Source organism: Aristolochia californica, unplaced genomic scaffold (genome assembly GCF_029961685.1).
Source record: "Aristolochia californica isolate CCGP_79_NKW_82.1479 unplaced genomic scaffold, dmAriCali1.0.hap1 SCAF_4, whole genome shotgun sequence".
NCBI classification, from domain to species: domain Eukaryota; kingdom Viridiplantae; phylum Streptophyta; class Magnoliopsida; order Piperales; family Aristolochiaceae; genus Aristolochia; species Aristolochia californica.
Window position 1 is genome coordinate 35,511,649 of NW_027182103.1, and position 25,998 is coordinate 35,537,646.

Sequence of the window (25,998 nt, forward strand, 5' to 3'; positions counted from 1 at the left end):
TCAGCTCAGCTTGGCTCGGCTCGGCTCGGCTCGGCTTGGCTCGGCTCGGCTCGATGTCACCCCTACTTTGAACCATGTAAATTGTGCTCCTTTTCTTTGTTGATTTTTTATTTATTTATTCCCTTATAAATCTAAATTACAACATATCGTACATGTTTGAGACATATCTGGTTCTTGGTTCTTGGATTAATATCTAAGACTAAGTTGTGGTTTAGTTCCCATTGCTTACACTTTGTGGCAACTCTACCACACCTACAACTATGTCACGAACTGTCGGATGAGCCCCTCAAAATTACTGTTGAGAACTATAGCAAGAATATCCAATTCGGAAACTTAAGATAAGGGAGCTCGATAGGTGGGTAGAGTAGTTGTACATAAGAGTGGTACATAAGAGTTGAGAACTATCCTACTATTGAGCCCTAACGCAACTATGTCCAATTCAACAACGCTGACCTTAAGTCGTTGTCTTAATGGTGTTGAATTTTTTTATTTTACTTTTTATTTTTATTTTGTAAGCAGAACGTCCGAGACACCTTTTCCACGAGTCTTCAGGGACCCAGTCGGAAATAGAAAAAGTCCTTTGTCTCCCAGCGTTTGCTGGTGCTCGTTAGAGGTACGCTTGTCCCCTTCCTGCAAATCTTAATTTCGCTTTTTGGGGCTTCTGAGTCAGAAGGAAAATGGAAGTGATTCCTCGGCCTGAGAACTTCTCTTCACTTGGTAGCTGGCGCCTTGCTGACTTATTAGGCGGAGCAAATGTCGTCTGCAGTTGAAACCTGATAAAACCTGTTCTTCGGTATCCGATTGCTTTGGTATCACAGCCGTCTTGGTATTGGCCGTCGTCCAGTACTAGCTATCCGGAGTCGAGATTGTTTCTTTTCTTTATTGTGATCTCGGGGATCTTAGCGGAGGTCATGATCAAATACGGCGGAAGAGATTTTCTTTTTTCTCTTTTTCCTTTCCTTTCCCTCCGTCGACTAGATCCCTCAGTTTTCGTTCAACATCATATATCCCGTTGTTGCTTTGCATCCAATTGACATGTATTCGCATTATTTCAAATTGCCCAGAAGCTGTGACTGTTTTATTCTGAAATAGCTAGTAGTGCCATGGCCTTGGACCCAGTAGTTGTTGAGATTAGCTCTGATGAAGAAGGTGATTGGGATGAATACGATGATCTGCATATTGATTGGCTTTCTGACTTTCTTGACGATGATTCAGAAGCAGTTGATATATCCGATGATATAGTAATTTTAGATGAACTCTCAACATCACAAAAGCATAATTCCTTGCCCGCGAAGCCGAAACAAGCTGTTGCAAGCGGTAGACTAGATGATGATGATGACTGTTTGGTTTTAGACGGTGACCCTGATGAGGTACTTCCCAAGATGAACGCTGCTGATGAGGGATCAGATGATTTGTTGATTGTTGGAGAAAAGGGAGAGGTATAGGTGTATCCTCTTGTTTTTTTTTTTGTTTCCTTTTTTCCCAGGCTTTTCTTTTCTCTTATTTCAGAGTGTTCGTCATTTTCTGCATCTGATAATCATCATACATTGAGCGTACTCAATTTCCTTTAATGGAGACGGCTTCTTGCTTTTTTAGTTTTCCGATATATCTTACTGTACCTTCTTGAATGGTGTCTTTCTGTAAATGAACCTCTTATTTAGAACCTCTTTTTTTTCTATAATCTTTTCAGACTAGTTGAGAAATTCTGTATTTGATAGTTTCCTTCTTGCTTTGGCCATGTAACAATGGCTTGCATAGTCACCTGTGGAAGTGTCGATTCATTATCTAAAATAGGGTGCAATATCTCAGAACTCGTGATTATTTTTCTGCTACTGGTACGAGTAGTTCTGATATTGTTTCTGCTATTGGATGACGTGTTCACTTTTATGTTTGTTTGCTTAAATTGTTGGCCTATTTGTGCAAACGCTGGCAGACAATACATGGTCTTCCCTAGAATATTTTCTGGTTAGAATATGATTTGAAAAAAAAAAAAACAGCTGAGTGGTGCATGGAAGATTTTCTACTGTCTCATAAAACCTTTTCAGTCTCATTAATTTCCATCGTCTATCTTGAATCAGTGTTGTCTTAATGTTTCTCAACTTGCTGCTAATCTTTCTGTCTTATCTGTGATTGCCACCTTCCGACAACGTTTCTCAGCATTTCATTCACTATTCATTGCAAAGGTGAATTTTACTTTCTTAAGGAGATGTGAGCCATAGATATTATACATAGCTGCTTTAGCAATTGCTTTGCTTCCAATAGTTGATTTTCATGTATTGGGTATAGAGCCTTGACTGTTTATTGCAGGTTGGATTAGATTTTTCATTGAGGTGATTTTCAAATTCTGCATGGGTCTTTTGGAAGTTATTCTACGTTGTATTCTGCTATCACTGATAATGTGAAAAGCTGATCTCAAAATTTTTCTTTGCATTCAGTGCATTTCCTATGGGTTTGTGACGTAGGAAAGCAAGGACTTCGGGTTCTAGGGTTCTAATAGGTGCTGAATTCGGTCACAAAGGTTGACTAAACAAATCAGGAAATAGGGTATATTAATTGTGTGCTAACACCATAAGAAAAATTACTTAAATAATGAAAATGTACTAAAGTTACTGCAAACATGCATAACAATCACTAACTATAGAAAAAAAAACCTTAGAGATGAATGTTGTTTAAAAAAATGAGAGGATAAAGGAAAATAAAGCTAACCGATGGCCGTTTGGTCTAGTGGTATTCTTCTCACAATAGGTGTGTCAGGTCGCGAGGTTGAATCGTGCCACGCCCCTCTCAAAAAGAAAAACAAAAAGGAAAATAAAGCTCAAAAGGCCTCAAAATATGTTACGAAATCAAAATATCCAATTTTCTAGGTTTGTCCTACTTTGATTTAGGCAATCTAAACAAGAAAAAAATAATTTTGATGAAAGAACTAAAAGTGAATGTGAAATCTAATAGAGGTGCTGTGATTGAAACAAATAGTTCTGAAATTGAAGAGAAAAAAAACATAACCTATGGATTTGCTACAGTATCATGTGACATTAAAAACTTAAAAGAAGACTTCTTTCTTGCTGAAATAGAGCTGGAATGAAAGTACAACGAAGGAAGAATTTTTTGGAAGGTAAAAGTTAAGAGAAAAACAAACAAAGAAGGAGAAAAATAGGCGTCACACCTGATTTTTGGAATTCATTTCCAAGAGAGAGAGATATAGCTTCACGCCCAAACAACATAATTCAGGAACTTCATTCATTAAGTGCCAATTATAGGACTGTGTTGCTTTTAAGTAGCCACAACCCTAAAATTTAACGATCCTGAATAGAACTTCTTATTAATTGAAACTAAAGGCCAAGATTAAAGTTAAAGAACCCTAATGGACCTTAAACAAGCACTAAAAGGGCCCATTAAACAAAAATGAAAATGTCAAATAAACCAATTAATTCTTGTCGGCCAAGACAAACCCAACTCAATATAACCCATTGAAAAAAAAAAAACGAAATTACAATGACAACCCACCTAATTTCCTAAGTCTACTAACTAACAAAACTCAAATCTTGGGTTCCTCATTGAGCCAAACAACCACATTTCTCTTTTTCTTCCTTGCACTTGCTTAAAACTCTTGATCCCATCATTTCTTTCCCCAGCATAGAGAAGTTCACCACTGATGAAATAAAGCTCTTCTATTTTTCATAAAGGTCTGATTTCAGCTTTTGGAGTGCTGTCTCTACAACCCAAGTGTTGTCAGACTCAGGTTTTCCATGCCAAAGAACTAGATATGTTCTGTACCCTCTGGCTTTAGGGGAAACTACTTACTTATCAGGGATGGCTTCAACCTCATCTTTCCTTTGTCTGGCAAGAGAAATTTTTGTGAATGGTGAAGTCAGTAAAGAAGAAAATGGATCAAGGATGTTTGGTGTGTCAAAACCAAAGGAAGGATTAGACCTGGAAAAAGGTGAAGGTTGAGGAGGGGTGAAAGTTGGTATTGGTGAAGGTACTTTTTGAGAAGGATTGGAAGGTTCAGGCTGGGGGTTGTACAAAACAAAGATCTTCCACATTAAACATGTTTCCAATTTCCATATTTCATTGTAGTTCTAGGGTATGCATCCAATTTGGTGCACTACCTGAAAGGATTAACACCCTTGCTTTGAAATATTTTAAAGCTGCCTTTTGGGAATCTTTTAGGTCTAATTCTCACCATAGACATATCTCCTTCCTGAAACTTTTGGTACCTGCGATGCATGTCTGCAAAAGCTTTCTAATTTTCATAGTGTGAAAAGATTTTCCTACGAATGTTAGCATGCAAATTAGAGATACGTTTAGCAAAGGATTCAGCTGGTTTATGTCTGGATTCTTGAGGTTGAGGAATGAGGTCAATGGGTTTTTTTGGGTTGGTGTCATGTCATAATTTCAAAGGGGCCCAAGTCTTGTGAAACAATTGATGGAACTATTATAAGCAAATTCAGCCACATGGAGCTCTTGATCCCATTTTTTTTATATATTCACCAACTATGCACCTCAAAAGATCAACTAAGCTCCTATTAACCACTTCTGTTTGCCCATCAATTAGGGGATGGAGTATAGAGGAAAATTGCGGCCTTATACCCATTTTTCCAAAGAGTTTTCCAAAAAATAGCTCATAATTTCACATCTGTATCAAATGTTATGGTTTTTGGAAGACAATGTAAACAAATAACTTGTTGAAAGATCTTTGTAGTGTGGGAAGTATAGGTGGTTTTGTTGTATAGTCTGAAATGTGCCATCTTAGAAAACCGATTCTCTACTGCATAGACAAAATCAGGACCCTTGTGACATTTAGGAAGACCAAGCACAAAATCCATATGCCAAGGGGTGTGTGGCACTTGTAGCGATTCTTACAAGTCCTGTGTTTTTTCCTTTTTGCTTAGTTGTTTGTCAAGTATGACATTGACTCTATTCCATCCCATTTATCCTTACCAGGGCAATGCTGATGGTGAGAGGAGACGAGAAGAGAAGAGATGAGACGAGATGAAAGGAGTAGCTAAAGATGGGGTGACGGACTTGACCAAGGGGACAAACATGACGACAACAAACCAAGATGGACCCCATAATCTTGGTAAACGACAACCAACAAAATTTGAGAGAAGGAATTTAGGAGAAGGAGGTTTGCTCCTGGATAATGGAAGCACTGGCTCAGCGCACAACGGTATTTGGTAACAAGCTGATTTTGCTCTATCAATAAGGACTGATGAGCAACAACAACAACACATTTTCGCCTCTGCTACTGCAAGACGGGAGGATCTGGTTGACTTTATTAACCCTCCTGGCGATTGACGTAATCTCACACCGGACTCTCTCCTTAACTCTCTTCGTCGATCTGATGATTAGCAAATAGCATGGAACACCATTCGAATCTACATTTTGAGCTGGAAAGTCTACTTTCTCCTTTTCCAGGCTCGTTGTACGGTCTAACCATGTGATTCGAGTGACTACTACAATTGAATTCCTGCCTTGCTTTCATCCACCAATTCCATTCAACCACAACTGCTTTTGGAGTGGAAAGGACATCAAAGGAGCTTTGGACAGAGAAGCTAATCTTCTATTTCTCGATATTTTGGTACAAGGGTGTAAATGAATGCAAGATCACCCAATATCGAGATGGAATTATCATGGTTGGACCCTACGTTCCTGAAGTCACCAACAATGGTTTCGGTTGGAGCAGTTTCATTGAGGAGATCCAAAAGCTCACTCCACATAACCACTCTCCCCAATCAAACACTTTACCGATCTCTTTCCCCCACTTCCACAAATAGCCAACCCTCCATCAAACCATCAACACACACCAACTCACCAACCCATCATCCCATCGGGACCACCCCCCACCCTAGCTAGCCCCCCATTACTCCAAATATGCTCCCACACTCTGTTGCTACAATCACCCTGGACCCTCAACTCCTATCCGTTGGAATGGAGATGTTCACCCGGTCCCCCGTGTCGATGATGGGGAAGTTGATAAGGAAACCTCTTCAATCTCCAATTGGTTTGCCGAATCCCTCAAACTTGACTACCTCATGGCCTTTTCCTTCCTGGGCCACAAGGACTCTCTTCCATTTCCAGACCACTGGGCATAAAGACATTGCACTCCTTTTTTTCCCCAAGCTCCGAGCACGATATTAAAGTGATAAGCAACTGGGAATCCCCCTCCTTCACTCAGACTCTGGGCCAATGAGTCAATGTTAGAGGCTTACCGTCTAAAGCTTTGGCAAGACCAAGTTTTCACTTAGCGTCACCCAGTTTGGCTCCTTAGTCAAATTGGCAGATTGTACTTCACTTATGTTCACTTGATGTTGTTGAACTTTTCATCTTCCACACTGCATTTGGCAGGAATTCACTCTTCTCAAAGTTGAAGTAGGTGAACTCAGCTTTTGGATCTACCTTGAATTCTGGCAGATGATGTCTGGAGTCGCTGGAGCTATTGGGATCTGCACACACCCGGAGGGATACCAAGCCCACCCTGTCGCCGGCTCGAGTGACACCCGCATCAACTCAGCAATACAACCCGACTCAGTTCGGCACCAGGATACCGACAGTCATTACCTGGGGAATCATGTTTGGCAGAATTCAAATTTGAACTCCGGAGGACTACTGTCTATCGCCACCTGTTCTAATGCGAGGGCTGGCACACCTGCAGCCCCCCTGACAAATCTGCCTCAGCCCCCTGACAATCACCTTTCAACCCGTGACTCAACTGTTATGGATGTAAACCCGCTCACCCCTTCTGACCACGTCCCACATCCTGAAACTTCATCCCTCACTTTTCAGCAGGAACCTGACAATAGGACAACCATCTGCAAGTCAACTCTCTTCGCCAATGAATTCCCCCCTAGCTTCTTAAGTTGTTTAGCCAAAACAGCACACCTGAAATAGACCACCCCTTTGTAGATCCCTCTTGTTTTTTTGGTGAATTCCCTCCATTAACACCTGCCAAAAAAATCTACTCCTAGCCATTGAAAATCCACTCACTGTACCAGCATTGACAAACCTCTGCAGCTCCTTGTTGACTTCCAGCCAACTCCCCCGCCCTCCAGGCATGCCATCGCTACCACCGTCTCCCCACCCTAAACCCTCTGATCTACCATACATCCATTCTGGTCAAAGTTCTGATTCAGACAGTGAACCCTGATTCACTCCCTCTACCCAGATAGTGACACAGAATCCAGCGGCTCATCCCCACCTCCACCGAGTCACACCTCTCTGCTTCCGACCCCCAGCCCGCAAACTGCTAGCCCCTCTGGCCTTGCCACCTATCAGCGAAGACATAAAAATCAGACCCGGCCTCTTTTACCAGGCGAACCCAACGGGCCACCAACCCAATACCCAATTGGCCCTCATTCAGGACGTCTAATCTTTCCCCCTGTTGGCGAGAACTCTCATTGCTTGATGGCTGTACTTCAGTTTGAGCGCCACAAATTTGATGATGAGACCTGGAGCCAATTGGTGTGACTAGCTGAATTAATGGGTATCATGTACCAAGGGCAATTACCAGGTGTGGATCAAAATTCAGTCCCCAAGAAAAAAATGATTGTGCTTTCCTGGAATGCTTGTGGAATTGGATCCTTGCAAAAACTATCCTCCATCCATAACTTCCTTTCCTCCAAAGCCTCTATTCTTTTTTTTCAAGAAACTAAGATTCAGACCATGGATGCTCAACTGGTCCATGATCTCTGGAATTGCTCCTCAATTGCTTGGACTGCTGTCCCCGCTGTTGGCCACTCTGGGAGTATTCTGGCTATGTGGAACACCAACTTCATCGAGGTCCTAAGTGAGCACATTGCCTCCTTCTCAATCAGCCTTAACATTCGGGTTTGTTGCACTGGCACCATGTGGGGGATTACTGGGGTGTATGGGCTCGACTCTCTCTCCCAACTTTGGCAGCAAGCTTGGCTAATCACAAGTGATTTTAATGTCATTCGTTTATGTGGGGACAAATCTCCTCCTTATTGCCGCATCTCTTCTTCCATGAGAAAATTTACTGATTTCATTGGCAGAAGTGAATTAGAAGAAATCTGCCTCTCTGGGAAGAACTATACCTGGTCCAATGGGCGCCAACAGAATCCTGTTCTCTCTAGACTTGACCGTTTCTTCACCAATGGAGAATGGCTCCAACTCTATCAGTAGACCACTGGTCGGGTCCTCAATAGAATTTGTCCGGACCCTTGGCCTATTCTCCTGGATACCAAAATTGGGGTACAGTTCCTTGACCTTTCCTATTTGAGAACACTTGGCTCTCCCAGACTGACTTTGATCAGCTTATTACTGAAGTCTGGCCTAGCATTGACACGATGGGTCCTACTGCTTAGAACTTACCTCAGAAAATGAAACTAATCAAACCACAATTGAAGGCTTGGGCCTCCGACATTCAGATCACCACTGCCGCGAAGAAAGCCTCCATCCTTGCCAAAATCTCTGATCAGGACAGCATCGAAGAATGTCATCTTTTCTTTTTTGCTGAATTCCAGAATCGTATCTCTCCACAATCAGCACCAGCATCTCTCCCATTTGTATCTTACCCGCTGGAAAAAAAGGGGCCAGATTCAAATGGCTCATTGATGGAGACAGATATACCAAGTTCTTCCATGCCATAGCTTCTGCCAGGTGTGACCTTGAACAGGTCCTCTATTTCTAATGCTTTCATAAGTTTTTTTGCAGATCTCTACAAAGAGGAATGTCCCAGGCGCCCCAAAATCAATTGCCTTCAACTCTCCTAAATCCCCTCATCTATGGCTGCTTTATTGGAGCTTCCTTTCTCAACCCAGGAAATTGGGAAAGCCACTTTCGCAATTGCAGCTGATCGTGCACTTTACCTGACGGATTTAATAGCGAATTTTACCATCGCTATTGGCATACCGTCAAGTTGGATATTCAGGCATTGATTAAGGATTTCTACCATCATGGCATTACATTCAGAGGCATAGGCGCCTCCATTTCGCTGGTTCCCAAAATTAACTCCCTTGTTCAGCCAACACGGAGATTCACAGGGGAAGACGAAGGAGATAACGAAGAAGAAGCAGAGAACGAAGAGGAGGAAGAACGGCGATGGATAACCAGGCTCTGAGGGAGTCCGTAACCTACGGCTCTGAGGGAGTCCGCAACCTAGGGTTCCAGGGGAACGCCGACCCTGGTTTGTTGAGGAGAACACAAATCCTTTGTAACTTTCTGCTTATCCATTTCATTCCATGACATCCCTTAAATAGGACTCATGATCCAAGGTTCTAGAGAGAATTACAATTTTGCCCCTCTATGGCATTTAACATGAAAATAAACTAAATGTCTACATAGCTAATTCAGTCAAAGTAATTGACTCAGCCATGGTGTCTCTGCCTAACTTGGCTCACTATTGGGTCCATAACATCACACTCCTCTTGGAGAACGAACTTGTCCGCGAGCTCGATGGTAGGGTAGGCTTGCCGAACTGATCTACATCAACCCAAGTGGCACCCCCTTGAACTGTGTCCGTTGGAAATTTTGTGGGAGCCAAAGCGGTCCTGCTTGTTCCACCTACAAAAGAAACAATTTTTTTTTTTTTTGTAACTCGTGTCTACAAGCACTTTTAGCATTGGTACTTCAAGTGATTCTGACAGTGAGAGTCCTTTGAGCACGCTGCTCGAGATTGACCTCTGATCTCCTGCCAAGACAAAGTAATGTATCCAAGGCATCTTGGTTCAATCCACATGGAGGCTAGAAAACTGTGATGTACTCTCACTTGACCTGAGTTTACTCTGAGTGAAACTGTTATCGAGTGACTGGCTTTTGATGCAGCCTTTACCATCGATTCCGGTGCGCCAGCCATGAGAGGCACCTGAAGACCATAGCTCTCTGGGCAGGCTCCTGGTGAAAGTCGATAGAGAAAAACAAGTTCCAGGCCACGGTTAGAAGTGATCCCAGAGCGCTGTTTGAATGCACATGCCATGGGTTGGAGGGCGACATGAGGAATCGACGCAGTCACCCTGCATTCTATAAAAATGGTACTCTCTCCAATCATGATTTTGTCAGTTGCACCGGTACGAGTGAAAACCGTATCCGTAGTTGTCAAAATACACATTTCTGAAGTTACAGAGCATCTCAAATGAGAGAGTATAACAGCCAAGCATGAAGCACGCAAAAGTGTGGACTTCCCACCCATATTTGGACCTGTCAACAATCCACTATCAGCAACAGCATGTGAGTGCCAAAGCCCTGTGATTTGAAGGAAAGATCCTCCATGCTCATGGCAAGAAACTGCAGAATTTGAATCATGTGACGAATTAACAGGTCTACACATGGACCCCATTGAAGAATTTGCAGTAACAACAAGTGACTGTAGCACATCGAAACAGCTAATCGTATAGATGATTTGAGACCATTGAGGAAGTTTTCCAGCAAACAACTCAACAAAAATGGCTAATGGCACAGTATCTGATTCTGTCACCACATAGTCCTGGTGTGGGGCAAATTCACTATCCACGGCGACTTCCAGTTGAGTAAGAACTTCATCGAGCCCATTGCCAATTTCAGGGATTGAGATCACCACATAAACCTGTAAACAAGAATCACCAATTGACCTTGCCATTGTTTGATGCATTTCCTGAATGGTTGCATGGGGCCCCAGCATTCTTGCATGATGCTGTTTTTGCAGTGCCTGACCCAATACGAAGTGACCAGCAATCCATTTCCAATATCCTTCTCTGTCTGGCTTGAAGTTGAAGAGTTTCAGGAAATAATCCTTAAAGGTAAAGATAAGTGCCTGGTTGGGAAAGAAGTGGATAACATATGGAGTATTGCCTTTCCACAACGACACAAATGCCTCGTCCTTGAGTTTGCTTGCAAGGTAGTCATCCCTGACCTTGTAGAGTTCATAGAACCTGCCAGATTTGAATTTTGCAGCAAGATTCTGGATGAAGAGCTTCACCCGCTCAATTGATTTAGCGGCTGTTGGCATCGGTCTCTGAAAGCAAACACAATAGGTTGAGCAGTTGCATGTTGTACAAGTTCCAATGCTGCTGGCAAGAGGTCCCCAAAAATTGCTTGAACCAGTGCTGAAAGAGCAATGCCTGCAGGATGGCTATCATACAGCAACAATCTTTCTGGAACAAAGCGAGTGGTAGGGGAATTTGCACATGCTGAACCCCTGTCCGAAGTAATGCATATAATGTACAAAGGTACCACATTAAGAAGAGCATGAGAAGCAACATGCTGGCCAGCACAAAACGACTGAAATTGATGCTCTACTGCTGCTTTTACTGGCTGGGAAATTTGAATCCAAAATGCCTGAGATGCATATGCAAAATTCGGAAGAGCAAGGTCGACTGTGTCAAATATTTGATTACTACCCTGCCATGTGTGAGAGAACCCAAACCATGTGGTTGTTACGGTACAAGAATTGGAGTAAGCAGTAGTCTTGAACTTATAGCCTGCTTCTGATAACATGAGTTGGTAGTCTGATTGTGAAATATCTGAATTTAGATAGCCTTTATGCTGAAGAGTCTTTATTGCCATATCTAATCCAGAACCCAAGTACCTCGCATCATATTGCAAACACACTGGGTGGTCAAAGGTAGCACATCATGAATGCTGCTCGAGAACCCTGCACCTGGCTCTTGTCGTTATTCTTCTTAGCATTTCAACATACATCTTGTAAGCTACATCCGTCCCACAATGAGTAGGAACCTCCTTGAAATTTAGATCATGCACAAGTGTGGCCCACCCACTAACACGAAACTGTAGAGTAGCTGTTAATTCCAGAGGTCTGTTGGCTACACAAAGAGGACCCTTCTGTAACAGTAAACTCATCTCCTGTTTCACATGGGGATCACTTCCAAAACTACAATACAATCGTGTGTCCCTCAACCTCATAAGTACTCCATCAACTCTTAGCCAGAAACGCAGTAGAAGAAACCAATAATTTGGCATTACTCTCACTTTTACTGGTAAGAGTGACACTCCACTATCAGCTAATTCATCTGCACAGAGAACCACTTCATCATAGAAGAGAATGAGTTCTTTGGATGCCAATGCAACTAAAGCAATTTCTTCTCTGCTATTCTCCCAACACAAACGCAAGTCTTTGTCACTTGCGTCAAGTTTCTCTGGATCTTTGTCAATTGTTTCACCCCCACAATAAGCTGTAGTGAAGGTATAATCATCATCAAGTATCACCTGCTAAGAAGGCTTGCTTCTAAATTTCCACTTGGCAGTAGCGGGGACTTCCACAGGCGGTAAACCTTCATGCTTCCACTCACTAAGAGCATCAAATGTGTTAAAACGTCTCCTTATGTAAAAGAGTTGAAGAACTATCCCCAATTACCATCTCGGGTAAGTGGGACGTTCCAAGATTAACCAGCAGAAAGCGCACAACAGAAGCTGTCGGAAATTTTTTTTTGACGTCCCCACAACAAAAAATTTTCTGCTATTGACCGGTATCCCAAAACAGGGGTTGTCATTCCCCAATTTTTACACGCAGGATTGAGGAATTTGAAGACTCACCTGGTCTTGATGTCGATGAGTTGAGGTATGTCTCTGTTGAGTGAGAAGTGGAGGCGATGCTAACCTTCTGCCCCTCACCGTTGTCACCGAAATTCCTGACCTGAGGAGGCTTTGTCCGTTGGTGAACAACAACAGTGTCGACCATGGATGCATTTGGCCGAACTAAAACAGGCAAATCTTGTTGGGCCCGTTCCGCAGAGCTTTGAGGTCGAACACTGTTGTCTTTCGAAACGGTGACCCTTCGCTCCGACTCCTTATCCCAAAGAGCTTCGATTTCAGCCCGAAGTATCTCCATTATTTTTGTGCGCAAGGCACGCATCTCATCCCGTATTGCTGATTTTAACTTTGTGCGTAATGCTTCCATTTTCGACATTATTTCTGCGTTCACTGCGGCTATTTCCTATCGGACCGTCGTTGCGACTATTTCTCGGAATGAAGAATCTCTCATTGTGAACCTGCTTTGATACCAAGCTGTTATGGTCCCAGATCAACATGGAGATTCACAGGGGAAGACGAAGGAGATAACGAAGAAGAAGAGAACGAAGAGGAAGAACGGCGATGGATAACCCGGCTCTAAGGGAGTTCGTAATCTACGGCTCTGAGGGAGCCCGCAACCTAGGGTTCCAGGGGAACGCCGACCCTGGTTCGTTGAGGAGAACACAGATCCTTTGCAACTTTCTGCTTATCCATTTCATTCCATGACATCCCTTAAATAGGACTCATGATCCAAGGTTCCAGAGAGAATTACAATTTTGCCCCTCTATGATATTTAACATGAAAATAAACTAAATGGCTACATAGCTAACTCAGTCAAAGTAAATGGCTCAGCCACGGTGTCTCCGCCTGACTCGGCTCACTAATGGGTCCATAACAGAACTATGGGCCTATAAGTCTCATCTCTAGCATCTACAAAATTCTGGCCCGGCTCCTTGCAAGAAGGCTCAAGGCTGCCCTTCCCCTAGTCATCAATGCCGGTCAATGTGCCTTCATAAAAAATCGATCAATCCTTGACTCATGGCTATGCATGAGATCTTGCACCACTTCAAAACCACTGGAAGACCAAGGTTTATCCTTAAGTTGGATATTGAAAAGTCTTTTGATCGGGTCAGTTGGAACCTCCTTGATGACACTCTGGATAGCATGGGATTCAACAGCAAATGGAGGTTCTAGATTTGAAGTTGTATTTCCTCCGCACATTATTCCTTCCTTCTCAATGGCACTATGTCTGGATACTTCAAAGGAACGAAGGGAATATGACAAGGGGATCCTTTCTCCCCTCCTCTTCAATGTGGTGGTAGAGCATCTCTCGGCAATGACTCTTGTTGCCAAGAATAGGGGATGGCTACAATCAACCTCACCTCTTCCATAGTTTGTTATCCCCTTTTGCAGTTTGCGGATTATACCATTTTCTTTGGAGTCGGTACTCTTGTCGCAATTAAAAGAATCAAGACCCTCCTGAATCTCTTTGAACTCACTCCTGGGGATAAGGTTAATGGGAGAAAGATGTCTATCATTGGCATCCATATTGAGGATGACCTGCTTAGATAAATGGCATCCTTCCTCGGTTGAGGGATTGGCTCCTACGATCTCCAGTGACATTGTCAAGCAACGTCATTATACAAACATAAAGCACCCCCACACAGGTGAGCTCTTTCGTTATGTTTTTTTAAGAGGCTTTGATGACTGGAGCTGCTAGAGAGGATCGATTTTGGCAGCGAGGGAACTCATCATACTGACCCAAACCAAGACATCAACAGAGTAGAAGAAGGCAACAATTAGATTTGCGACTTCGACGGTGATTTTGATCTCTGCACAACAACCGTCTTCCTCCTGCTCTCTAACAATAGAGACTCCCTCCTTGCCAAAATTGAGATAATTGAGTGGCGATGTAGTGATTGAAGAGGAAGAGGAAGGTGCATTGGTTTATCACTTCTAGAAGCCACATCTTTTTCACTTGCAAGAAGGCTCTGTTTTTGATAGAGACAACACTGTCCCATTGGAGCTGCTTAAAGAGTTGAGGAGAGTGCCACAATTATCATTGAGTTTGTAGGTGCCAAGAGGTTCTGACGGCATTACACATTGGAAGATTTTTGTCCTCTTTCTTCTCTCTCTAGTCCTTAATCTCTCAATTTAACAAGACCACAAATTTTGGAAGACCAAATTTGTATTTTTTTTTATGCTAATGGGGAATGTGAGACAATTTTTGTAACAAGTTGAAGCTATATGCTCTAGTTTGAGTGTTGGAAAGTATAGTTAGACTTATTTAGTTTACTTTGTTTTCTAGGAAAATTTTTTCCTAGGGTTTAAGTGATAGCAGAGATATGGATGTAATTTTTTATATTATTTAAGTTATAAATAAGGGAAATGTAATCTCTCAATCTTTTTTCTTTTTGCAAAATTTCAACGAAGAGAAAATGATGAACAGAGAAAGAGAGACCAGGATGTGTTAAATTCAGCCACTTCATTAGGAGTCAACAGTCGACCCCTAACCCCTGTATTAATCACTTAAGTAAAACATTACATAAGATGACCAAGCTGCCCCTCTAGATCAAAATGCATATATATGCTAATACGAGAAAGAAGATAAAGAAATGATGAAGGACACTTGCAGCATTATACTCCATGAGAAATTTTTAACCTAGAAGGACTACATTGGATCCGTGAAATGACTGCCTTAAGCTTGAGAAATTTCTTTTGAGCATAGGTTCATACATATTTTGGATAAGAGTAATGATGGTTGTAGGGCTACTAGTCACAAAGCAATTGACAAAAGAGTCAGATGCCTGAAATGGTGTGTTGGACGTTCTCTTTGATTTTGTTTAAGATATTTTTGATTAGGGATTCTTTGACCCTATGCTGTCTCTCTCTCTTTTCTTCTCACAAGTAAGGAGGTTTTTGCACAAATTGAGTGGTAGATGATAACACTAAAGCAATCCATCGAGTCAACTCAACCCCACTTTGAGGCAAATTGCAGGCTGACAAAAAACATTGCAGCTCTCAGAAACTAGAGCTAACTCAAGCTACCCTCAAGGCGAGTTGAGATCACATCTGGTATTCACAAGCAGCTTTGTGGTACTCTTAAGGTGAATTGAGCACCCCTAGAGGTGCCTTGACAAACCCTGGGTAATTGGGATATTTGTATCATGTCAAACCAGTAGTAGACAATGGTAAAGGAAGATAGTGAGGCTGGAGACTTTTCAGCCTATATAATTCAAGACCCATAGCCTGTGTGAATAGGAAATTTGCAGCCTAAGCTGGCAAGGCTCAATTTCCTTATGTTCAAGACTGATGAGGACCCATCAGATTTGGCTTGTAACGCAGGGCAATTTTTAGAATCCCACCAGATTGTGGAAAGATCAAAAGATGCTACTACCCTTTTTTCATTTGAAAGGGAGGTACTGCCATGGTTCTAGTAGTACTCACGTTCAAGGCTGAAAATAGATTGGGAAGCTTTTGTGCGTGCACTATGTGTGCGCTTTGTTCCAAGTGAATGTGGGGATTTTGATACCCCTTTGTTGAAGCTATAGCAGACGGAGACAATCAAGGTGTAAACAAGCAGACCAATCATGTTGATTGGCTAGAGAAGGTGCAAGTGGGCTGTTTTATAAACATTTCGAAGAAGAGCTGCAGTAGCAAACCTCGAGGACAAGGTGCTTCTTTAAGGGGAGTTTTGCTGGTGTTTTTGATATTTTGATATTTACTTCATTAAGTGTGGGGAATGAGTTTGTAAGAAGTAGAGTTGTCATTTTTATTTAGCTGGGGCAAAAGTGAAGGCTTCCACCAAAGGGGTGGTGGTGAAACAAGGGTATTTGTAAGAGTTAAGCGTTTCTAAGGATCCATCCACTACTGTATTCGATCATGATTCATTAACACTAGAGGGAATCTCCAGTATTGGAATTCCTAAGTTATTTGTCTCTTTCTCTTTGTTTGTTTGGTATCTATAGCTTGTTTCCCCTCTTACGCCACACTACTGTTAATCCAGCCAAAGTTTGAGTGCTTGGGAAATCTCTTGCATGCCTAGGTTTGTAACAAACTGGGAATTACACAATTGACCTTTTATTATTAAAAAAATTGACTTTATCTTTCTTAGTTGCACTATTGTTCCCATTATTACCAGGTCCAGAATTATTTATGCATCCCCTTATTCTACCCTAATCCATTCATATCTTGGAGCAATTACGATTGGGGGCAAGCTTGCCTAAACGAACTCATTGATGAGTGAATTTTGTCAATTATACCCTGGCAACAGATGGGATGTGTTGCTTGCGTCTTTCATGATTGGTAGTTGGTTGTGCCCACGAGGCCATCCCCTCAACTTCCAAAAAAAAGAAAAATAATCTGCAGTTTTCATTTTTCATGAATATTGACCGACTGAAATGGATAAAAATTTTTAAATTTTTTTCATGATATTTGGTTTCACTTCTTAAAATTCTGTGTAGGAATTAACTTTGACAAACACCATAACTAATGATCATATTTGTTACAAGGATTTTGTGTGATTAATTTCTCATTTTTTCTATTATTAGCGTCAACTGGTTCCGCAGAATTGTGCTTGACTTGTTAAGATCTGTTCTCTACTGCAAGATTTTAAAGGTATGAAATTTTTTGCTATTTTTACAGGTAGCATGCAGAGACTTTGCACATACACGTCATGATTGTGTAAAATTTCCTTTCAGCTCCACGTCCCATGCAAGGCATTGTGATCTCGTGAGATTCTATTCTTGGATATCTAAAAGTTAAAATACAAGTCCAGGGGTATTTTGGTCATTTTTCATATTTTTCACATTACTTTTTTCTCTTATAGAGAATGTCTTATTTATTTCTAGTTAAGTTTTCATTCAATTTAGACTTGTATTTTTGGAGATATGTGATTTTGAGTATTGAGGAGCATTTTTGTCCTTTTTGTAAATTTTCACTTAAACCCTGATTATAAAGAAGCTAGAAGGGCCTTTCTGGCTTGGATTCCAAGGCAACAAAACTGCTTCTCTTCCAAAACTCTTTTTCCTCTTCTATTTTCTCCCCAAATCACATATTTTTTATGATATCAGAACAGTAACGCAAGTCTTGGGCAGGTTTATTTCGATTTTGTGGATCTTCTCTCCATTTTCAGCAATCTTCTTGAAGGTGTTTCCTATATTTCTGGATGGGTATGGGTAAAAGTTCCAATTTTTCCCTTTTTTCTGCCTATCTTAGCCTATTGGCTAATGATTACTGCTTCTATTTGATTGATTATTGGGATTTATAAGTATTTGATGATCCCAATTTGAAGAAAATTTTCAAATCTTCCTTCGTTATCAACCCAATGCTTGCATCATCATCCGTATAGCCTATGTCACCCTGGTTTCTTGCAATAAGGTTATTCTTTTATCGATTTATGGTCTCAATTGCTGAAATTGATCACTATTGAATTGGGTGATGAATTGCCCTAATTGAATTCGGTGTGGGGCACACTTGACTATGCAAGCATAGAAATTTGGGAAAAATGTTTCCCTTTGGTTAATTGACGCTCTAGTGTGCTGAATTGTGGTGTTTGGTAATATTTAATAGCCGATTCCAACACATGGGTTGCTGTCCAGAGGACTGCTAAGAGCTCAAATGTGAAATTCAGTCAGTCTATTCAAATAACTACGATCCGGTTGAATGGATTGAATTGTGTAAACTGGTCCAGATCAGTTTTGATATATTTGATGGCCAGAAGAATGACAAAATCTATAACCGAAAATCCACCGGTGCTTGTTACTGAAGATAATTTAGTAATGACTTGGTTGGTCAACAATATGGAATCCAGATTTAGTGACCAGATTTTGAGTTGCAGTACTGCTAAGGCAATGTGGACTACCTTGGTTTTCATTTTGTCTCAAGAAAGTAATTGCTAAGGATCTATGAATTATATGTGAAGTTCTTTAATATGAAGCGTGGAGGTAGATTAGTGACAAATTATTTCACTGAGATTAGGGAAGTACTATAGGAGTTTGGTACATTCCATCATTTTACTATGAATGTTAAAGACATTCGTAAGAAAGAAAATAAGATTCAAGTAGCTCTGTTTCTGGATGGTTTGGGGTTTGAGTATGACGTTATAAGAGCCTAGCTATTGGTCAATGACGATGTGACCACCCTTGGACAAGCCTTTACCAGAGTTTTTCGAGCTGAAGGTGCAGTTGTAAATAAGAATGAGTTAGGTGGAACTCTCTTAGAAGCAGCTGCTCTTAACCTTCGGTCTTCTACTGGTAAGCCTGATGGTCAGTTTCATGGTGGTAATAATAGAGGTAGAGGTCGTTCTTACTCTACCCATAGCCGTGGCAGAAATGATCGGGGGGATAAAATATCGGGGGGATAAAAAATGTGTAGGACTAATCATATTTTTGAGAAATGTTGGGAAAAATTTGGTAAACCTACTTGGGCCAACTCTATAGTCACAGATAAGGATGCCTCCTCACACACTGGATCCTATGAGGAAATTCAACAGTTATTATAGCATCTGGGTCAACTGACTGCTTCATCTATTACTTCTCAGACTACCGAGACTCCTCTTTCTTCCTCAATGAGTGCGACAATTGCTAGTAAAGGTATGAATGCACTGAATGTGTCTCATTCCCCCTCTTGGATCATTAGCCTCTACACACATGTCAGGTATGCCCTCCGTATTTCAGTCCATTAGTCCATCTCATTCATGTCATCGAGTTACTTTAGCTAATGGATCTACCTCTCCCATTTAGGGGGAGGGTACAGTTTACACTACTCCACAAATATCCTTAGATTCAGTTTTATTTGTACTAAAGTTTATAATTAATCTCTTGTTTGTGAGTCATATAACTAAGTCCTTAAACTATTCAGTAACCTTTTATCCTACTTCTTGCGATTTTTAGGACTTGTAGATGAAGAAGACGATTGGTTCAAGATATGAGAAGGGAGGGCTCTACATGTTGGATGATGTATCCGTTTCTTGAGATGTAGCTCTTAGTACTGTAGATTCTTCTTACTTGTAGCATCTGCGTTTGGGACATCTCTCACCAGCTAAGTTGCGTCAGTCTTTTCCTTCTTTGCTGGCTGATATTTCATTTGATTGCGAATCCTGTCAGTTGGGAAAGCATTGTCGCTCTAGTTTCCCAGTTAGTTCTAGCAAAGCACCAAGTTGTTTGAATTAGTCCACTCTAATGTATGGGATCCATGTCGAGTTCCTAGCCCATTTGGTTTTAAGTATTTTGTATTGTTCATTGATGATTTTAGTAGAGTCATTTGGGTGTATCTCCTACGGGAGAAGTCCGAAGTATTTGATGTATACCTTGATTTTTTCAATAAAAAAAAATCAATTTAGTGATTGTGTTCATGTGCTTCATACTGACAATGGTTTGGAATATCTTAACCATAAATTTTCAACATTTTCCCCATCAAACATCCTACCCTTATATACCACAACAAATGGGGTGGCTAAACGTAAAAATAAATGGATCTGGGTCAACTGACTGCTTCATCTATTGCTTCTCAGACTACCGAGACTCCTCTTTCTTCCTCAATGAGTGCGACAATGGCTAGTAAAGGTATGAATGCATTGAATGTGTCTCATTCCCCCTCTTGGATCATTGATTCAGGAGCCTCTACACACGTCAGGTATGCCCTCCGTATTTCAGTCCATTAGTCCATCTTATTCATGTCATCGAGTTACTTTAGCTAATGGATCTACCTCTCCCATTTAGGGGGAGGGTACAGTTTACACTACTCCACAAATATCCTTAGATTTAGTTTTATTTGTACAAAAGTTTCCAATTAATATCTTGTTTGTGAGTCATATAACTAAGTCCTTAAACTATTCAATAACCTTTTATCCTACTTCTTGCGATTTTTAGGACTTGTAGATGAAGAAGACGATTGGTTCAAGATATGAGAAGGGAGGGCTCTACATGTTGGATGATGTATCCGTTTCTCGAGATGTAACTCTTAGTACTGTAGATTCTTCTTACTTGTAGCATCTGCGTTTGGGACATCTCTCACCAGCTAAGTTGCATCAGTCTTTTCCTTCTTTGCTTGCCGATATTTCATTTGATTGCGAATCCTATCAGTTGGGAAAGCATCGTTGCTCCAGTTTCCCAGTTAGTTCTAGCAAAGCACCAAGTTGTTTGAATTAGTCCACTCTAATATATGGGATCCATGTCGAGTTCCTAGCCCATTTGGTTTTAAGTATTTTGTATTGTTCATTGATGATTTTAGTAGAGTCATTTGGGTGTATCTCCTACGGGAGAAGTCCGAAGTATTTGATGTATACCTTGATTTTTTCAATAAAAAAAAATCAATTTAGTGATTGTATTCATGTGCTTCATACTAACAATGGTTTGAAATATCTTAACCATAAATTTTCAACATTTTTCCCATCAAACATCCTACCCTTATATACCACACAAATGGGGTGGCTAAACGTAAAAATAAACATCTCCTTGTGGTTACAAGGACATTATTACTGCATATGATTGTTCCTAATTTTTTTGGGGGAGATGTAGTTTTAGTTTCGTGCTACTTGGTTAATCGTATGCCTTCATCTGTTTTGAGTGGTCAAGTTCCTCTTTAGGTTTTAAAGCCCAATTGTAAATTGTTTAATGTGTCTCCTCGTATTTTTGGATGTACTTGTTTTTTTATATGTTTGAAACTTCGGTTGATAAGATGGCACTTCGGTCTGTCAAATGTGTTTTTTTTGGATATTCTCGTCGATAAAAAGGGTACAAATATTATGATCTTATTCAATAGAAGACATATGTATCAGCCGATATGACCTTCTTTGAACATACTCCATATTTTTCATCATCTACTGAGCTTCTTCTATCATCTGAATCTCCTTCAGACAATTCTGTTCCTGTTGCAGTTTTGGATGTACCAACTTCATCGAGTTCTTAATTGCCTCTTCGCATTTATAGTTGTCACGCTTGTGCTCCTGCAATGCTTCCAACACTTACCTCTTGAAAGCTCTCTTCTCATGATCCACCACCTTCCTCATTGCCTGCAGATCTTGTTGTCTCTAATTTGGACTTGCCTATTCGTTTCCAAGAAGGTAAACGATCTTGTACTTCTCATCTGATATCCAAATATGTCTCTTGATTTTTTTTCCTCATCTTTAAGTCCTTTGCTATGTCATTGTCTACTTCCTGTATACCTTGTTCAGTGCAAGGAACCTTGTACTCTCTAGGATGGAAACAAGCTATGGATGATGAGATGAATACTTTGGTGTCTCAGGGAACATGGCGTCTATGTGATCCACCTGCAGGAGCAACTATTGTGGGGGTGTCATTGGGTTTATACTATCAAATATAATGTTGATGACTCTATTGAATGGTACAAAGCTCGGCTGGTAGCGAAGGGGTATATGCAAACTTTTGGAGTTGATGTCTTTGAGACATTCTCTCCTGTGACTCAACTTACTTTGGTACATATTCTAATATCTGTGGCTGTTAATAAGTGTTGGCCTCTCTTTCAGCTCGATGTAAAGAATGCATTTCTGTATGGTGATCTACATGTGGAAGTGTATATGGAGCAACCTCTTAGGTTTGTTGCTCAGGGGGATACAGGAAAGGTGTGTAAGCTGCAAAAGGCTATTAATGGACTTAAACAGAGTCCACAGGCCTTGTTGAAAATTTTAGTGATGTGGTACTACATTTTGGGTTCTATAGGAGCCATTGTGATCATTCTATGTTCCTACTTAAAAGGAAGATTGATTTGGTGGTTTTGGTTATCTATGTAGATGATATTGTGCTATCTGGTGATGATCTTGATGGTATTATAGAAGTTAAACAATAGTTGGCCACACTTTTTCAGACAAAGGATTTGGGCTCTCTCAAGTACTTCCTTGGCATTGAAGTTGCTCATAGCAAGTGAGGTATTGTTCTTTCTCAGAGAAAATATATATTAGATATGTTATAGGAGTATGGTTTATTAGGTGCTAAACCCATAGACACCCCCATGAAAGTTAATCATAATCTACATGATACCCAGGGTCATACCCTCGAGGATAAAACTCAATACCGACAGTTAGTAGGTAAACTGATCTATGCTATAGTTACCAGGCCGGATATCTCATTTGTTGTGGGGAGTTGTGAGCCGGTTCATGGAAAATCTTCAGAAAGTCCATTTAGAAGTTGCTCAGAGGATTTTGAAGTACTTGAAGGGTGCACTTGGAAAGGGTCTTCTGTATACTTAGAATGGGAAAGTTGATGTATTTGGGTCTTCTGATACCGATTATGTTGGGTGTAAGATGGATAAACGTTCTACGTCATGCTACTGTTGTTTTGTTGGAGGCAACCTGGTAAGCTGGAAAAGTAAGAAATAGATAGTTGTGGCTAGGTCAAGTGCAGAGGCCGAGTATCGAGCAATGACTCATACAATTAGTGAGCTTATGTGGATTAAGTCTGTGCTTCTTGAGTTGGTTTTACGTTGCCTGACCCTATGGTTATAAATTGTGATAAGTAGGCAACCATTTTTATTGCTAGCAGCTCTGTATTTCATGAGAGACTGAAACTTATAGAGGTTGACTGCCAATTTCTTAGAGATGCAGTTATGTAGGAGAAAGTGGTAACTGTAAGTGTAGGTCCTTGGTCCCACTTAATAGACTAGTCTTTTCGGGTTGTATTGGTTAGGTACTTGCATTGTATCAGAGCAGGTTTGTTTGGCCCGCCTCGCATTCGAATCCCTGCGGGGATTTTGCATTTGGTTTGGATTTGGTATGGACTTTGCATTTGGCGGGGTGGGTGTTAGTTCCTGTATTTGGTATGTGGGGTTGCCTTTGTTATTAAGGAGTTCTCCTTTTAGCGTACTGGTTTCTTACATGGTATCAGAGCAGGTTACTGCACGTCCCGCCTTCGAATCCCCGCACGTTCGCATGTTTGGCGCGGGGCCTTTGACTTTGCATTTGCATTTGTATTTGGAATTTGTCCTAGGTTTAACCCGGGGGTTTGGTTTGCGGGGGAGTGTTGGAATATGTTGGTGATCTTTGTTAAGTATTTGACTTTCCGCACCTTAATCAACTAGTCTATTGGGTGCGGATGGCTTGGTACTTAGCATTTGACACTCCACCCCGTGTTCGAATCCCCGAGGGGACTTTGGTTTGGTCTTTGGATTTGATTTGGTCTTTGCATTTGGTGGGGTGGGTGTAAGTGTGGGTCCTTGGTCTCACTTAATAGACTAGTCTGTTGGGTGCGGATAGCTTGGTACTTGGCATTTGACACTCCACCCCGTGTTCGAATCCCCGAGGGGACTTTGGTTTGTTTAGATTTGGTTTGGTCTTTAGATTTGATTTGGTCTTTGCATTTGGCGGGGTAGGTGTAAGTGTGGGTCCTTGGTCTCACTTACTAGACTAGTCTGTTGGGTGCGGATGGCTTGGTACTTGGCATTTGACACTCCACCCCGTGTTCGAATCCCCGAGGGGACTTTGGTTTGTTTGGATTTGGTTTGGTCTTTGGATTGATTTGGTTTTTGCATTTGGCAGGGTGGGTGTAAGTGTGGGTCCTTGGTCCCACTTAATCAACTAGTCTGTTGGGTGCGGATGGCTTGGTACTTGGCATTTGACACTCCACCCCGTGTTCGAATCCTCGAGGGGATTTTGGTTTGTTTGGATTTGGTTTGGTCTTTGGATTTGATTTGGTCTTTGCATTTGGTGGGGTGGGTGTAAGTGTGGGTCCTTGGTCCCACTTAATAGACTAGTCCTTTCGGGTTGTATTGGTTAGGTACTTACAATAACTGCTTCTATAAAGTCTTTAGATCACTCAAGCCTTTGGGAAGACGTGAATATGTATTCACAAGTGACAAGTTGAGTATGTTTGATATCTACTCTCTAGCTTGAGGGAGAGTGTTCAATGACAAATCCAGGGGTATTTTGGTCATTTCCCTTATTTTCCACATTATATTTTTCTTTTATAGTATGGTTATTAGATAGAGAATGTCTTATTTTATCTCAAGTTAATTTTCATTTAATTTAGACATGTATTTTAGGAGAGATGTAATCTTGAGTATTGAGGGGTATTTTTGTCCTTTTGTAATTTTTTACTTAAACCCTGATTATAAAGAAGCTGGAAGGGCCTATCTGGCTTGGATTCCAAGGTAGCAAAACTGCTCCTCTTCCAGAACTCTTTTTTCTCTTCTATTTTCTCCCCAAATCACATATTTTTTTGGCAAATGCTGCCTATAGTTTTTTGTATTTATTTATTTATTTAAAGATCCCATGGATATCTAAAAGTGTTCTAACAAAATCTTCTGGGAAATGTTGCAGTGCCATTGTTATGTTTGTGACATACGTGCTCCCTGTGTCTTCTGGGGTACTGGTAAACTTAGTACCGACCACTGTCACTCCACTGACAAAGAGGAAAGGTGGAAAGCTGAAAGGAGAGTTTTCAAGTGTGGAACCCCTGCACCACCTGTAGTGAAGAACTCGGAGATTCCTCTCTCTACGACTTCTTCTAGAGTTGGCACCGTTGTACCACTAGTCCCTTCTGCATCTGGTTCGGTTCATCTTCAGAGTTCTCCAAAAACTAGCTGTGCGACCCAAACCATGTTAAATCATGGCCATAACAATCGTTTGGGGTATGCCCATGGAGCTAGCATATTGCCTCAGTATCCAACCAGAAGCAGATCACAGCAGCTCTTTCCTAGAAAACATAATATCTGCAATGAAGGCAGTAGAAGTGGTGCTTTGGGTCCTCAAGTTGTTAACCAGAGTAATAGATTTAAAAGGGTGGGATCACATACTAATGCCTTTAAGACGGTGGGCATTTATGGTTCATCTAATAATAATATGTCTTCAGTAGTGGGCAATGACAACATCAGTAAGTTGCAGGAGTTACTTGCAGGTTTGGATTCAGATATGGCTATGTTACCAAACACACCTCAACGAAACAACAATTGGAGTTCTGCCAATTCCTCTGCATATTCTGCTTGTCCTCAGCTAGCCTACAACCCGGATTTTCCTCAGTTGAATGTGAATGCAAATGGTGATGCCGTTGAGAATCTTCCCACTGGGACAAACACATCTTGTTTCAGCTCTGACTTCATGTGGCCAAATGCCACATCTCAGAACACCACCCAGCATTTTACTGGGAACTCAGCAGTGGTAAATGTATTGACATCAATGACACAAATTGGGTCACCAGTCAATAGCCAGCCTCCTCCAAGTGTTATGGTCGACTTTGATGCAGCTAGCTGGACGTACTCTTTCTTAGATGTGCCCTCCCAGGGCGAGTCAGCTTCTGCAGCTCCAAGTGGAATGATTACTGCTCCATTGCAGCCGATAACATTCCCTGAGTATGAAGGTTCATGGAGCACACTCTAGCACAACTCTAGATGCAGTCAGCTGATATTATATATGGGCTATAAAAATATTATTTATGTAAATGTAATGGTCTTCATTTATCTTGTTTTTATGAAACAGGAACACGCTTTTGTACAGCGTATAGATTTTATGTTAATAGAGGTCAGAGAAGCAGTGCTTGTAATTTTTGCTTTTAACTTAATTGAATAGGAACAGGGTTATTTGGTGAT

At 41.2% G+C, this 25,998-nt stretch overlaps 1 protein-coding gene across 1 annotated transcript; it reads left to right on the forward strand.

The window, feature by feature from the left end:
• The first annotated feature begins 608 nt into the window (after positions 1–608).
• Positions 609–25,998, forward strand: LOC137962498 (RPM1 interacting protein 13-like). The gene is made up of 3 exons (XM_068809399.1): positions 609–1,439; positions 17,107–17,193; positions 24,734–25,998. Exons 1-3 carry the CDS (start codon positions 1,104–1,106, stop codon positions 25,787–25,789), a joined length of 1,479 nt encoding a protein of 492 aa, XP_068665500.1. The 5' UTR covers positions 609–1,103; the 3' UTR covers positions 25,790–25,998.

Coding starts and splice junctions, on each gene's coding strand:
- LOC137962498 (XM_068809399.1), top strand. CDS start 1,104: ATGGCCTTGGACCCAGTAGTTGTTGAGATTAGCTCTGATGAAGAAGGT. Junction 1,440..17,106: donor TTGTTGGAGAAAAGGGAGAG/GTATAGGTGTAT, acceptor CTATTTTTACAG/GTAGCATGCAGAGACTTTGC. Junction 17,194..24,733: donor ATGCAAGGCATTGTGATCTC/GTGAGATTCTAT, acceptor GAAATGTTGCAG/TGCCATTGTTATGTTTGTGA.